At 42.8% G+C, this 16,580-nt stretch overlaps 1 protein-coding gene across 2 annotated transcripts in view; it reads left to right on the forward strand.

The window, feature by feature from the left end:
* The first annotated feature begins 405 nt into the window (after positions 1-405).
* The window catches only part of PPP6C (protein phosphatase 6 catalytic subunit), a 40,443-nt gene continuing 24,268 nt past the window's right edge, over positions 406-16,580 (forward strand). Inside the window, exon 1 of one of the 2 annotated variants that reach the window (XM_035723635.1) lies at positions 406-685. In XM_035723635.1, coding sequence (XP_035579528.1) covers positions 611-685 — 75 coding nt within the window. In that variant the 5' untranslated portion in view covers positions 406-610. The remainder of the gene's footprint in view (positions 686-16,580) is intronic. The other variant, XM_035723634.1, reaches the window with a different exon arrangement.

Consider the following 16,580-nt stretch of genomic DNA (forward strand, 5'->3'; position numbering starts at 1 on the left):
TAAGAAACCCTTAATCATTGCGTCCCTTCCTTCCCGGGCTGCAAGATTGGTAGTCTGATGTCTCTGCCACAAGCTTAAGCAAGGTTTTCACAGGGACTTGAAAAGGTGCGAACAGGTTAACTACGGCCAGGCTTACTCAATTTATAACTGAAGATGTTCTGGTGAGAGAATGCTTAAAAGGGTCGAAGTGAGAAACCAAGAAATGGCTAGGGTCATCTACTTTGTTTTTTTGCATCGGAAAAGCCTCGCTGGGCCCACAGAAGTGAAAGTCTAAAGGAAGGGAAGGGGAGAAAAAGTGGGGTAACTGGCCACTACTGAAAACTACAAATCCCAGTACTCCCCGCGGCAGAAAACTACGGGTCCCAGCAGGTTTCACTGTCTGGACCAGGGGTGCCTCTAGGGATCCGCAGCCTGAGTTCAGCCGGAGAGAACGTCGGGCGTGCGAAGGCAGCGGGGAGAATCGGGTCAAGTTTTACGCCGCTGCGCAGACGCCTCTCACGGGCCGGACGTGACGTAGGAAGAGTTCCGGCTTCGGCCTCCGCCGCTGCCGCCGCCGCTACTAGAGCTGCCGCCGCTGCCGCCGAAGCCGTCGGGGCTTGTTATTTCTAAAATGGCGCCCCTAGACTTGGACAAGTATGTGGAGATAGCGCGGCTGTGCAAGTACCTACCGGAAAACGACCTGAAGGTGAGCCCGGCCGGGGCGGGAGCGCTGCTTGCGGGGCTCGCCCCTTCCGGCAGTGGGGCGCCCGCCGGCCCGCCCTTCCTCTCTGCGCCGGACCCCCGCCGGCATCCCGTCCGGTCCGGTCCTGGTGGTGGGCCTAACGCGGGGCGAAGCGACCCGGTCCGACCAGGCGTGACGCGGAGAGCGGGGGGTGCTCGAGTCCCCCGAATGCTGTCCCGGTTCCCTCCGTGGGGTCCCGAGGGATGTCGCGGCCTCTGCCCCAGGGTTGCCCCTCCTGGCCTTCGGGCTACCCCAGGGTTCCGAGCCCTGACAGCTTTGCGTGGACGACTCCTCTCCGCTCACCCCGACCCCGGTCTCCCGGAGGCCGGCCGAGCCCCAGCGGACAGTGGCCTTGGGATGGGGTCATCCCCCAGAGGTGGTGACAGGGGCTCTCGGTGGCCGGCGTCTGACAGGAGATGCCGCCAGCTCCCGGAACGCGGCCCCAGTGGGTTTAGGTTTCTGCGGAAGGGCAAGACGGTGGGCCAGAGCGGTCTGGGAGTGATGACAGAGAACGTCTGGTCGTCCCTCTTTCCGTATCCCTTGTCTCAATTGCTTGTTGGGAGTGTTGCTTTAGCTCTGTTAATTCAGATATGAACCCATTTTCCAGTACGTTGTTGCGCTAATTTCAGTGGGTAAAGAGTAGTAGGGCCTCAGTACAAATGCTTTTATGCCTCTTAAGTTGTTTCCTCATAATCCCTTCTTGACTGAAGATTTCCTTTTCTTGGTTTCCCAGAGGAGATGAGTTGTTCGTTGCTACTGCCTAGTGCAGGTAACAGTAAATGTATGTGTGGGTAAAGAAATGAATGTAAGAGAGAAAGAATGTAAGTTTTTGGTATATTGCTTTTCTGAGTGTTTTCATGCTCAGCGCTTAGGTGTCTGACAGCGCTCAGCGGTTAGTGCTAGTGCCTGTTTTGTTTCAGTTAACTTTGATTTGCTGTGTGGTAAGTGGGTAAACTGTTGGTAGTTTTGAATGTTTTTTTTTTCTTCTTTAGTCTGTGGAAGCAATTTATCTGTGTAAATTTCTCTTAAGGAAGAGATTACTGGCTTTTTCTTTTGCTCTGTTCATACAGGAAGTTGATATTTAACATCAGTCAACAAGTATGCAAAATGTTTAAGGTCACACCAGCTCTCATGGATGTAACTTCATTGTACTTACATGTTAATTATATGTGCCATATGATAGGGGAGTCATTGTTGTGGATTTCCCCCTTTTATTTATTTATTTTAAGATTTTATTTATTTATTTATTTGACAGAGACACAGGGAGAGAGGGAACACAAGCAGGGGGAGTGGGAGAGGGAGAAGCAGGCCTCCCGCCGAGCAGGGAGCCCAGTGTGGGGCACGATTTCAGGATCCAGGGATCATGACCTGAGCTGAAGGCAGACGCCTAACGACTGAGCCACCCAGGCGCCCTGCATTTTCCCCTTTTAAATAGGATACTTTGATTAAAATGAGGACAAAGCCAATACTAGCAATGTAGCTTTTATTTATGTTCATCTGAGTCCCTCAGACATTTTGTGGCTTCCTTCTGTTTAAATGCATTTTTTTTAAAGATTTTATTTATTTATTTGAGAGAGAGAGAATGAGATTTAGAGAGCACGAGAGGGAAGAGGGTCAGAGGGAGAAGCAGACTCCCTGCTGAGCAGGGAGCCCAATGCGGGACTTGATCCCGAGACTCCAGGATCATGACCTGAGTCGAAGGCAGTCGCTTAACCAGCTGAGCCACCCAGGCGCCCCTGTTTAAATGCTTTTTTAAGGAACTGAGGATACAACCAACATTGGGACCTAATTCATGGAAAACTAACCAGAGATCTTTTGGTAGCATTGTTAATTCCATAGATCAAGTTGATTTTCTCGTATCAGTGATTTGATGTGGAATTTTCTATTTTTTTTAGCATGTGTAAATTTGAGCTTTGTGTTTTTAATGAATAAAATGTTGCTTATTATTACAGTGTGTCTTGATACTAACTTGCGATTGGCTATATGATTTGGAAGATAATCAGTTGGATTTTCTTTAGATCTCTTAGTTTGATAAACATTGGATTTCCTTCCCACCTTAAGGAAATAGAGGTATTAAACCATTTCATGTCCCTTTGCAAACCTATTGGGCTGTACTTAGTGTATATCTGTTTCTTAATAAACTTTTTTTTTCAATCTTCTAGACAACTACCGGGAAAAAATAATTATGAATTTTTCTCTATAAGTGGAGGCTTTTCTTTGTTTTGGAAGTGGTTTTATCGGATGAATTCAGTTGTGCTGTTCATGTCTGGTGTATTTTAAAAGAAATTTAATTTTGTTTCTACTTCTTGGCATGAAATGGAAACTAAAATTAGACAAGCCAAGAAAGTATTCCAGGAGCACCTTTTCTGAGGCTTTAGAGCCAAAATAAAAGATTAGAGGAAGAAAAATCGTTGGAGCCACTTAATGGTCATTATGGAAAAGATTTGTTCTGGTAAAAAAGAAGACAGCAATTCACCTGTGTGTTTAATTTGACTAGAAGTTGGAGGTACTAAATAAAATAATAAGTGCATAGGATGTTCTACATCTAATTATGATTTCTTTATATCTAAATTGGAAGTGGTCAGATCATTAGTACTAGATTGAATCTGCATAACTGTTTTGTAGGAATGAAGATGAAATATATGAAAGTGAGTGGGCCAAAACAAAACATTTCTTAAAGAGCTCAAGTGGTTCTCATCCACAATAAAGATTTCAGAGAGGGTAATAGGAGATAGAGATTCCATATCTGGCCAAGTGGAAGAATGAATGGTAAAAGGCGGGTGTTTTCAATACTTAAAAATGTCAGAGGAGGAAGGGTTCTATAACTTGGGGATTGTTTGATCTCTTGGACAGTTCTTAAAGGTGACGTGTATGTAGGTAAAGAGATTGTGTAAGGAATTGTGCAATTCCATAATAACCACTTTTATGAATTAATAGTTAATGTAATCTTTTTGGAACTCACTTTTATATTTAGTCTGAGCCATCTCTGACTTCTTCATATAAGCCTACTTGCTCAGCAAAGTTATACCTTTACTTGACATGCCTCCATAAAGCTTCAAAAAATTCTCCTTTGCTTTTTTCTGAGATTTAGTGAATAACCTTTTGCACCTCCTCATTCCAGACCCTGATTTTATAGATTCTCATCATATATGGTAGTCTTTATCCTTCCGGACTTGCAATCCGTTAGTCTAGTCACTCATCTTAGTGCTTGTTTCATTGATCGTTCCGTTTACCCAAGTTGTTTGTTTTTTTGTTGTATCTTTTTCCGGTACTGCAAGGAAAACCGAGCACAGTGTGGTAGTTAGGGACATACAAGGGCATTATATAAGGCTGGAAGAGTGTTGTGTTTCCAAGACCCTTTCTGATAATACCTGGCATTTTGTTTGTCTTTTGGGCCACAGAATCACATTCCCCTATGTTTTATGAAAACAGTCTACAACAGTGCCGTCTGGTAGAAATAAAATGCTCAGAAACGTGAGCCTTGAATGGTCACATTTAAAAAAAATAGAAAGGAACAGTTGAAAGTAATTTTAGTAATATTTTATTTAACCCAATTGCAACATGTAATCAATATAAAATTATTAATGTAATATTTTGCCCTTTTTTGGGTACTCTCTGTGAAATGTGTATATTTTACATTTATGACACATCCCAATTTGTTTTGTTTTTTTTTAAAGATTTTATTTATTTATTTGACAGAGAGAGAGAGAGACAGCGAGAGAGGGAACACAAGCAGGGGGAGCGGGAGAGGGAGAAGCAGGCTTCCCACGGAGCAGGGAGCCCGATGCGGGGCTCGATCCCAGGACCCTGAGATCATGACCTGAGCCGAAGGCAGACGCTCAACGACTGAGCCACCCAGGCGCCCCTGACACATCCCAATTTGGACTAGCCACATTTCAGGTGCTCAGTAGTTACGTGTGGTTGTGGGTGTTCTATGGGAAGGTGCACATCTCTAATGACTCCCTAGTCCCTTTTCTAGAATTTCAGAGCTAAGAGAGAATCAGAGTTCTTCTAGTTCCATACCTTTCTTACTCTACTGAGGGTATACTGAACTTCATAGAGTTTATGATCTGCCTGAGGATATGCACCTAATCAATGAATAAAGTTGGAAATCTTCCTGTGCAGAGCTCTTAATGATACAGTTAATAGCTTTTTTTTTTAGGATGACAAATAGCATGCTTTTCTAGGTACATCTTCTACTTCATCATGTTTCTTTTTTTTTTTTTCCAACAAGTTTCTTTTTACCTTCCATTCTAAGCACATTGGACTGCTCTCTTCTGACAACATGCCCTGTACTTTCTCCATCTTTGTTTCTTGCTCAGTTTGTTTCTGTCACCTAGTATTTTTTATTTTATTTTATTTATTTATTTGGCAGAGAGAGGGAACACAAGCAGGGGGAGTGGGAGAGGGAGAAGCAGGCTTCCCGATGCGGGGCTCGATCCCAGGACCCCGGGATCATGACCTGAGCCGAAGACAGATGCTTAATGTTTAACGACTGAGCCACCCAGGCGCCTCTGTCACCTAGTATTTTTAATACTTACCTAGCACAAATAAATCATTTAATAATCTATGAGTTGGCTACTAATATTTGCCCCATTTGATAGATAGGTAACTGAAGCACAGACAGATTATAAGTATCTTTACATGGTTATACAGGTAGTAAGTAAGTGGAGGAGCTGGGATTCAAACTTAGGTAGTCTGGGTCCAGGGTTCACATCTATAACTACCATTTGTGTTTCCTCTATACAATACCCTCCATGTCCCTTTTGAGCTCTGCCTCAGATGCCACTTTGTCCATGCAGGGCTCCTGGATTCCACGGTCAGAATTATTAGCAATGATTAGAATGTACAATAGCTGCTTACAGTTTTCAGAGTACCTTCATGCCCATTCTGTCATTTACACAATCCTTGTGTAAGGCAGAACAAATATCAGAGCAGGACTTGAGGTTTATGTGGGTTTTGCCACAGTGACTCAGTAGAGTATATACCTGCATTTATTTGCTATTAAAAATTCCCACTTTTGGGGCACCTGGGTGGCTCAGTTGGTTAAGCGTCTGACTCTTGATCTCAGCTCAGGTCTTGATCTCAGGGTGATGAGTTCAGGCCCCTGGTTGGGCTCCATGCTGGGCGTGGAGCCTACTTAAAAAAAAATTCCCATTTTTTTCTTTCTATACTGACCTTTGCCCCATAGCACCTTATTGCTCCATTTACCACTCTGTGTTGTATGATGCAAATATGTCTGTCTCTACCATTAGACTACAAGCATCTTGAGGGCCAGGATCATATTTGTTTATTTTTGTGTTCTCCATAGTCTTAGAACAGTCTTGTATGTGATAGACAAACAGTTAAGGTTTGTTGAATCTGATTGTATACTGTTTTACAACAAACATTTCTTCAGATGTCTCCTTTTGTCAAGTACTGTTCCCTGTGGGTGCTAGAGATAGAATCTGATACTTCTTTTTGAGGGGCTCTCAGTATAGTAAAGGAGATAGAGAGGTAAACAAATGATTGTTACATGGTGTGTTAGGTGCTATAATAGAGGGCTGTTCAGGATATTGGGGAACGTATTAAAAGCATCTAACTGGAACTAGAGATGGTTTCACCAAGGAGGAACAATGAGAGGATGAGCAGAGTGTGTTCAGGTAGAGAAAACAGGAAGGAAAGAAATGCGCTAGCAGAATAAATACCATATGCAATGGTATAGCTTAATCTGAAAGAACATGGCTGGTTCAAGTAGTTTGGTATGGCTGGAGGTGGTGCTGGGAAGGCAGGCAGAGGCCTAATCATGGAAGACTAGGCTGATAAACTTGGAATTTTATCTTTTAGGCAGTACATGGATAGACACTTTGAAATGCTTTTATATTTCAGGGAAAAACAAATCATACCGTGATTTTGGGATGTTGTTTAAAATGTAGCTAACTGGGGCGCCTGGGTGGCTCAGTGGGTTAAGCGTCTGCCTTCAGCTCCGGTCGTGATCTCAGGGTCCTGGGATCAGACCCCATGTTGGGCTCCCTGCTTGGCGGGGAGTCTGCTTCTCCCTCTCCCTCTGCCCCTTCCTCCACTTGTTCCCTTGCTCTCTCTCTCTCTCTCAAATAAATAAATAAAATCTTTAAAAAAAATAAGATGTAGCTAACTGAAAAGAAAAGTAGATTCAAAGAAAACTATTACAGGGGTACACTGTTGTATGTGGTAGGAATATGACAAAAATCATAAAGATGGTATCTGAATAGAGTTTTGGTAACACTGCCATAGACAGAAGAGTGTTCTTGAGAAATTTTTAAGGAGGACTGTGACAGTAGGTTTTAGAAATATGATTCTGGCAGCATTTGTGGACCATGGTTTGGAATGGGCAAAAATGTCATAGAAGCAGTAGGCCAGGTGACATGAGAATTTAAAGTAAGGCAGTGACAAGTGATTGTGGTGTTTAAAAGGAGATGGGGACTCCTGGTTGGCTCAGTTAGAAAAGCATGCGACTGGATCTCTGGGTCATGAGTTCAAGGCCCGTGCTGGGTGTACAGATTACTAAAAAAATAAACATATAAAAGGAGTTGAAGAAGGTATACTAGGACCTGTTGACAGGTTAGGTCTAGGTTATGAGGAAGAGAGAAGAATTCATTGTAATCTCAGGTTCTGGCATAGATTACTTAGTAAATACTGTAACTAGCTTAAAGTCGGGCGCCTGGGTGGCTCAGATGGTTAAGCGTCTGCCTTCGGCTCAGGTCATGATCCTGGAGTCCTGGGATCGAGTCCCTCATCGGGTTCCCTGTTCCTTGGGAGCCTGCTTCTCCCTCTGCCTTTCTCTCTCTGCCTCTCTCTCTCTCTCTCTCTCTCTCTCTCTCTCTCTTTCATGAATAAATAAAATCTTTAAAGAAAAAAGAATACAAAGGAGTTTGGTTTGGGCTGTCCTGAGTCTGAGATGCTGCCAAGTCAAGATATTGAGGTAGAGATGTCCAGATATCTGTTGGATTCACAGGCTGGTAACAGATATTTACTGATTGTCAAATGTGCTCCAGACATAAATAGCTCTAATAGTAGTAAACTCAGAAGAAAGGTCTATACCATTGATTCTCAACTGGGGGTGATTTTGCCCCTGAGAAGATATTTGGCAGTGTCTGGAGACTTTTTTTTTTTTTTAAGATTTTATTTATTTATTCGACAGAGAGAGACACAGTGAGAGAGGGAACACAAGCAGGGGGAGTGGGAGAGGGAGAAGCAGGCTTCCCGCCGAGCGGGGAGCCTGATGCGGGACTCGATCCCAGGACTCTGGGACCACGACCCGAGCCGAAGGCAGACGCCCAACGACTGAGCCACCCAGGCGCCCTCTGGAGACATTTTTGATTGTCACAGTTAGGGAGTTGCTATGGGTATATAGTGGGTATAGAGGCCAGATACGGTGCTAAACATCCTGTAACGCATAGGACAGCAGCCCCCCAAAAGAAAGAATTATCGGTAGTGCCATGGCTGAGAAACTCTGGTTTAGACTGAAGATATGGATATTTCCTTCTGGATTGTAAGGGTGTGAATATTATTATTTTGGATTCCAGCTCCTCATTCCCAGTGATTTGTATTATAGTAGAAATGCTATACAAAGGCTATGTAAAAAATAATTTTAGATATATTTTTATTTCTTAAGCCAAGAGACTGTATAAATACTAGTATGTTAAAGTAAGTAAAGGAAATGATATGTGTTAGATAGCAGGGTCAAAACAGAGAATCACAAAAATTTAAAACCCAGTGTATTTGAGGGACAAGAGGGGACAGAGAGACAGGAGCAGAGAATGGAATGGAACCCTAAGTATCTTGAAAAAAGGTAGAGAAGGAAAATAGGGTCTTCTAAGAAGGGGGCTATGAACCCCTATTTGTTCAAGATTAGGAACTAATTGGGCACTGTGGGGAGAGATGGGTATAGTTTGCCCCCAAATTGGATAAGATTGAGAATCTTGCCTCAGAGACTGTTTTGGAGCAGTAAGAGAAACCACGCTTCGTACAAACTAAGCAGTAGAACAAAGCTGTGAAGGGCTTTGGAAGAAAGGACCATGTGTCTTCCCCCATGGCAAGACTGGGCTCTCTGAGGCCACTGTGTGTGTAATTGGCTGACTTGTATAGAATTTGTATTGAGATTTAATGGACTTACTTTTGTGTGTGCTTGGTTTGGACGTGTAAGCTACTGCTGAACTGGAGAGATGAGAGGCAATGGCTTTGGCTTAGAAACTCAACTCTGAATCCTCAGTTGGGACTACAGAAGTGGCAGTGACAGGAGACAGCTGTTATTTTATTCAAGCTAGTGTGCCTGGTCTCGGATTGAAGATGCTGCCTAAGTAGTTTACATGTATTCCCTAGACACTCACCAGCTTTTGAGATTGGCAGGGTTTCACAGTAACGTTCTTGAGCTTATGTTGTACTGTTACTTTCAGGTCAGCACTGGGGGGTGTGGGCCAGTTACCAGGGGTGACTTGCAGTTCAAGGGGCATTATGGGCTAGGAGAGCCAGACATATGTGGGTACAAATTCTAGCACGTTCACATATGGGAATCATGGAGTCCCTCAGGAATCTGTGCTGTGATTAGTTTCAAAATGTTAATTTGTCCCAAAAAGGATATAGAATGGTTTACAAAGGTGTATTCAATATAGCAAGATAAATTACATATAGAATAAGTAAAAAAATGAGACAGAATGTAAAGTTAGGAAACCAAGATGGAGCCAGCAGTAAAAGTAAGACTTGTTTTGTTTTTTAAAGATTTTATTTATTTACTTGATGGAGAGAGACACAGCAAGAGAGGGAACACAAGCAGGGGGAGTGGGAGAGGGAGAAGCAGGCTTCCTGCCGAGCAGGGAGCCCGATGTAGGGCTCGATTCCAGGACCCTGAGATCATGACCTGAGCCGAAGGCAGGCGCTTAACGACTGAGTCACCCCGGCGCCCCTAAAAGTGAGAATTGTATATAAAATAAAAGCTGTGATGACCAGATTACTTCTTTGAGATTAAGCCCTAAGGTTTCAAGGAGTCTACTGAAAAATAGAAACTGATCAGCTAAAAAATTCCCCAAGTCTAAAAGATGACAAACACAAGCTTCTCAGGAAATCACATCTATCCTTGATAGAGGGAGCAGAGACGGTCCTGCCCTGGGTCCTCCTTGAAGGTAACTGTTTAATAAGAGCATCCTATGCATCTTGTTTATAGTCTACACGATGACAAGCTCTGTTCCTATAATGCCCCTTACCACAGGTGGATGACATGACATTAAAGTGTAATTTGGGAAAAAGCAGTTGGGAAAGGAGGGCAGTATAATGCAGGGTGATGACAGGCCTCCCTAAAGGACAGTTTGGCTTATTTCAGAGTGGAGTTTATAGTAGGCTTCTTTCTTTTCTTACCTTTTTTTTTTTTTTTTTAAGATTTTATTTATTCATTTGACAGAGAGAGAGAGAAAGAGAGCATGCACAAGCAGGGGGAGGGGCAGGGAGAGGGAAAAGCAGGTTCCCCTCGGAGCAGGGAGCCCAATGTGGGGATTGATCCCAGGACCCTGGGATCATGACCCAACCCAAAGGCAGATGGCCAACCGACTGAGCCACCCAGGTGCCCCTATAGTAGGTTTCCTTAGGTAACATTTTAGTAATTGATCTTTTAGGGGTGTGCGCAGTGGAGCCCCCAAATTTACAAGTAACCAACAGCTTTGTGAGCGTGGGCAAGTAGAGAAATCAACATTGTAGGAGATAGAGAACTTTTCTCTTTCAGAGATGCATTGTGGAGAGAAGAACGGGAGGTAACTTCTTTGATGGCTTGTGTCCAAGGATGTGTTGGGGGAAATATACATTCAAATTGTACTCCTGGTATGGGTTCTGACCTTCCCTGATAGAAGTTTGGCCTGTTCTTAAAAGATATAAAATCCAAAAGGAAGTGTGGATGGGACAGGTGCCTGATAACATGCAGGTCTCATGGGCAACACACAGAAAACTCTGCCCACTCTTGTACAGATTACAGCAAAGCACTTCTACAAATACATTGGGTAGAATTCTCTTTGAGAAGGTTTGGTGAGTGTACCTAAAAAAATATTACAAATATTAATTAGGCAAGGCATTATACCTAAGAAAGGTAGATAAGGTCCCAAGATAGGTACTTGAAAACATCACTGTATTGTTTTAGGGGCTCCTGGTTGGCTCAATTGGTTAAGTGTCCGATTCTTGGTTTCGGCTCAGTTCGTGATCTCCAGGTTGTGAGATCGAGCCCCACGTTGGGCTCCGCACTCATCGGGGAGTCTGCTTAAGATTGTCTCTCCCTCGCCTTCTGTCCCCCCCGCACCCTCATGTGCTCTCAGCACGTGTGTGCTCTCTCTCCCCCAAATAAATAAATGAAATATTTTTAAAAACATCACTATATTTTATTTTTAAAAATTGTAGGGGTGCCTGGGTGGCTCAGTTGGTTGAGCGACTGCCTTCGGCTCGGGTCATGATCCTGGAGTCCCGGGATCGAGTCCCGCATCAGGCTCCCTGCTCAGGGAGTCTGCTCCTCCCTCTGACCCTCTCATGCTCTCTCTCTATCTCATTCTCTCTCTCAAATAAATAAAATCTTAAAAAAAAAATGAAAGGCAACCGCCCAAACCAAACAATAATTAAGAAAAAAATTGTATAACATCGGTGGCTCAGTCATTAAGCGTCTGCCTTCGGCTTAGGTCATGATCCCAGGGTCCTGGGATTGAGGCCCGCATTGGGCTCCCTGCTCAGCAGGAAGCCTGCTTCTCCCTCTCCCACTCCCCCTCTTGTGTTCCCTCTCTCGTGTCTCTCTCTGTCAAATAAATAAATAAAATCTTTAAAAAAAATTGTATAACATCAGAAACAAAATTTCAGAAATGTTTGAAATTGGAAGGATAGCCATGTCCATGAGGAGTGGTTTTGAGTGGTTCTCATCAAGGTGGTAATTGTTATCTTTTAACAGGTAATATATATATTTAAATAAAATAATAGCTTTATTGAGAAATAACTTAAATATCATAAAATTAACTTTACTTATTTTTAAGATTATTTATTTATTTTTAAATTTTAAGTAGGCTCCATGCCCATTGTGGGGCTTGAACTCACAACCCTGAGATAAGAGTGGCATGCTCTCCTGACTGAGCCAGCCAGGTGCCTCTTTAAGATTTTATTTTATTTATTATTTTTATTATTTTTATTTTTATTTATTTTTTTTTTAAAGATTTTATTTATTTGACAGAGACACAGTGAGAGAGGGAACACAAGCAGGGGAAGTGGGAGAGGAAGAAGCAGGCCTCCCGCGGAGCAGGGAGCCCAGTGCGGGGCCCGATCCCAGAACCCTGAGACCACGACCTGAGCCGAAGGCAGACGCCCAACGACTGAGCCACCCAGGCACCCCTTATTTATTATTTTTAAAGATTTTATTTATTTACTTAGAGTGAGAGCACAAGGGGAGAGGGAGAAGCAGACTCCCTGCTGAGCGGAGAGTCTGATGGGGAGCTCAAGCCTAGGACCGTGGGATCATGACCTGAGCTGAGGGCAGTCGCGTAACCAACTGAGCCACCCAGGCGCCCCTCTAAAATGAACTTTTAAAGGGGTGCGTGAGTGGCTCAGTTGCTTAAGTATCCAACTCTTGATTTTGGCTCAGGTCATAATCTTGGGGTCATGAGACACTCAGCACAGAGTCTGCTTGAGATTCTCTCTACCACTCCCTCTTTCTCTCCCCACTGCTCTCTCTTTCTCAAATAAATGAATAAAAATATTTTTTAAATTAAAAAAACTAACTTTTAAAGTGTACAATTCAGTGGGTTTTAGTATATTCAAAGTTTGCAATTATCACCATAATCAGTGTTTGTACATTTTCATTACCCCAAAGAGAAATTCCATATCTGTTAGCAGTAACTCCCCATTTCCCCCTTATCCTAAACGCCAGGCATAGGCAACCACTAATCTACTTTCTATCTCTATGGATTTGCCCATACTGAATATTTCATTTAAATTGAATCATCTAGGGGTGCCTGGGTGGCTCAGTTGTTGGGCGTCTGCCTTCGGCTCAGATCATGATCCCAGAGCCCTGGGATTGAGCCCTGCGTTGGGCTCTCTGCTCTGAGGGAAGCCTGCTTCTCCCTCTCCCACTCCCCCTGCTTGTGTTCCCTTTCTTGCTCTCTCTCTCTCTCTCTCTCTCTCTCTCTCTCTGTCAAATAAATAAATAAATAAATCTTTAAAAAAAATAGATCAAACCATATAGTATGTGGCCTTTTGTGACTGGTATAACGTTCTCAAGGCTCATCTACTTTGTAGCATATACCATTACTTCATTTTGTTCTATGGTTCAATGATATTCCATTGTATGGATGTACCACATTTTGTTAATCCATTCATCTGTGGATGGACACTTTGGTTGTTTTCACTTTTTGGCTGTTGTGAATAATGCTGTAGTAACACTGGTGTAAAGGTATCTGTTTGAGTCCTTGCTTTCAGTTTTTTGGCTTTATACCTAGGTGGGGTAGTTCTGGGCATGTCATAATTCTTTTTATCATTTCTTTCTTTTAGATTTTATTTATTTATTTATTTTTTTTTTAAGATTTTATTTATTTATTTGACAGAGAGAGACACAGCGAGAGAGGGAACACAAGCAGGGGGAGTGGGAGAGGGAGAAGCAGGCTTCCCGCAGAGCAGGGAGCCCCATGCGGGGCTTGATCCCAGGACCCCGGGATCAGGACCTGAGCCGAAGGCAGACGCTTAACTACTGAGCCACCCAGGTGCCCCTCTTTTTATCATTTTGAAGAATTGTCAGACTGTTTTCCAAAGTGGCTGTCCCATTTTACATTCCTATCAGCAATGTGTGAGGGTTCCAGTTTCTCCACATTCTTGCTAGCACTTGTTATTTTTCATTTTTAAAAACTTGTCACCCCAGTATTTTTGAAGTGTTACCCCATTGTGGTTTTGATTTGCATTTATTTCCATAATGACTAACGATACTGAGTATTTTTTATTTTATTTTAAAAAAATTTTTTAAAGATATTTATTTGAGAGAGAGAATGAGAGAGAGAGAGAGAGAGAGAGAGAGAGCATATGAGGGGGGGAGGGTCAGAGGGAGAAGCAAACTCCCTGCTGAGCAGGGAGCCCAATGCGGGACTCAATCCTGGGACTCCAGGATCATGACCTGAGCTGAAGGCAGTCGCTTAACCAACTGAGCTGCCCAGGCGCCTGGTACTGAGTATTTTTTAATGTACTTATTGGCCATTTGTATATTTTCTTGGGAAATATGCCTATTCAAGTCTTTTGCCCGTTTTTTTTAGACTTACTTATTTGAGAGAGAGAGCGTGAGTGCGCACTCATGAGGGGAGGGGCAGAGGGAAAGGGAGAGAGAGAATCCTAAGCAGACTCTCTGCTGAGCAGGGAGCTGGGTGCAGGGTTTGATCTCACCACCCTGAGGTCATGACCTGAGCCAAAACCAAGAGTTGGACGCTTAACCAACTGAGCCACCCAGGCACCCCCTTTGCCCATTTTTTAATTGAGTTTTTTATCTTTTTGTTGAGTTTTAGTTCTTCCTATATTCTGGATGGTAAACCCCTGTCAAATATATGATTTCCAATATTTTCTCCCATTCTGTGGGTTGGTTGTCTCTTCACTTTCTTCATAATGTCCTTAGATGCACACAGGCTTTTTAATTTTGATGAAGTCCGGTTTATCTATTTTTTTTTCTTTTATCGCTCTTTTTTTTTTAAGACTTACTTGTTTTAGAGAAGGAGACAGTGCATGTGCAAGTGTGGGGGAGGGGAGGAGCAGAAGAAGAGGGAATCTCAAGCTGACTCCGTGCTGAGCATGGAGCCTGACATGGGGCTTGATGGCACAATCCTGAGATCGTGACCCAGCCGACATCGAGAGTCGGACACTCAACTGAGCCATGCAGGCGCCCCTATCGCTCATTCTTTTGATGTATCTAAGACTTTATTGTCAAATCCAAGGTCAAGAAGATTTACCCCTATGTTTTCTTCTAAGAGTTTCATAGTTTAAGCTCTTATATTTAGGTCATTCATCCTTTATGAATTAATTTTTGTAAATGCTGTGAGGTAGGAGTCCAGTTTCATTCTTTTGCATGTGGAAATCCAGTTGCCCCAGTACCATCTGCTGGAAAGACTATTCTTTCTGGTAATATGTTTCTAATAAGTTTTTTTTTTTAAGATTTTATTTACTTATTTGAGAGAGAATGAGAGAGAGAGAGCACCAGAGGGAAGAGGGTCAGAGGGAGAAGCAGACCCCCGCTGAGCAGGGAGCCCGATGTGGGTCTCGATCCCGGGACTCCAGGATCATGACCTGAGCTGAAGGCAGTCGCTTAACCAACTGAGCCACCCAGGGACCCTCTAATAAGTTTTTTTGTATAGGTAATACATTCATATTTCTTCAAACTTAAAAGGTATAAAAGACTATAAATATAAATGTTAAGTCTTCCTTCCACTTCTGCCCCCAGCACCCAGTTCCCTTCCTCATATTGGCAGCCAGTGTTGTGTTTCTTATGGATCTTCCCAGAAACAACAGTTTAGGCATGTACAAGTATAAGCAAGTGTGTGTATGTATATGTGTATGTATATATATGTTTTTTCTTTAATATAAGAGGTAGCATGTACATTATTTTGCGTCTTGCTTTTTTTTTCAGTTAAGGCTCTTTTCTAGTTTTGACATTTTAGTTTTTTTTTTTTTAAGACATGCAGTAACTACTGCAAAATAGGAAAAATAATCTACCAACATATCTTTTTCCTTCTACGAAGAATAAATGTTTTTCATGCTTTTTTAGAAAGTAAAAGAAATAAAGATGAAAGTAGAATTCCTTTTGTTTGACATCTCCAGCAACTGCTATTGTGGGCTTGGTGTATAAACTTTTAGGTCATGTTTTATATTTCAGAGTACATATATATGTGGCAGACTGAGTATATAACCCTGTGTATATGTATTAAACTCTGCAGAGCACTTTGCGTGCACTATCTTATTTAATTCTCACCATCTCCAGGTAGGTGTCTCTATTTTGTGGATGAGGAAACTGAGACACAGAGAACGATCAAGATACTTGCTCAGGGGTACACAGCTAAGGTAACAAACAGTAAGCTAAGTAATAGGTAAGAGGTAGAGCTGAATTTTGACCTCTGATCTTTTTGGACTTCAAAGGCTGTGCTCTTAACCTTTGAACTATACCATGGTATTAATTGGTATGCCCCTTTTCGTAGAGTATAAAATATTCTGGGAATGGTACTTGTTGATTAGGCTTAAAGGAGTATTCCCTCTCAGCCCTACTCTATTTCTCCAAAATTTGACCTTCCAGCAGCATTGAACATAGTTGATTACTCCTCTTTTGCTTTTTTGCCCCCGCCCCTTGATCACTCTCTCTCTCTCTCTTTTAAAGATTTTATTTACTTATTTGAGAGAGAGAAAGAGGGTGAGAGAGAGAGAGAGAGCACAAGAGCGGGGTGAGGGGCAGAGGGAGAAGCAGACTCCCCACCAAGCAGGGAGCCTGACATGGGGCTCTATCCCAGGGCTCCGGGATCATGACCCGAGCCAAAGGCAGATGCTTAACTGACTGAACCGCCTAGGTGCCCCCGATCACTCCTCTTTTGAAATATTTTCTTCACTGGACTTCCAGGATACCACATGCTCATGGTTGCCTTTCTGTCTCACCAAGCTGTCTCTTTTGGTTGTTCCTCCTATTTTCCCTAACTTCCAAATATTGGTGTATCTTAAGGATCATTTCTTGATCTTATCCTTTCCTCTCTTTGTAGCTACCACTTTAGTTATGTCTTCTAGTCTCATGTATGTATGTATGTATGTGTGTATGTATATCCTGACAATCTCTAAATTGGTCTCTCTGGCTCAGATCCTTTTCCTTGAATTCAAGACTCAT

The sequence above is a fragment of the Zalophus californianus genome, chromosome 13 (assembly GCF_009762305.2).
Source record: "Zalophus californianus isolate mZalCal1 chromosome 13, mZalCal1.pri.v2, whole genome shotgun sequence".
In the NCBI taxonomy this organism is placed as follows: Eukaryota; Metazoa; Chordata; class Mammalia; order Carnivora; family Otariidae; genus Zalophus; species Zalophus californianus.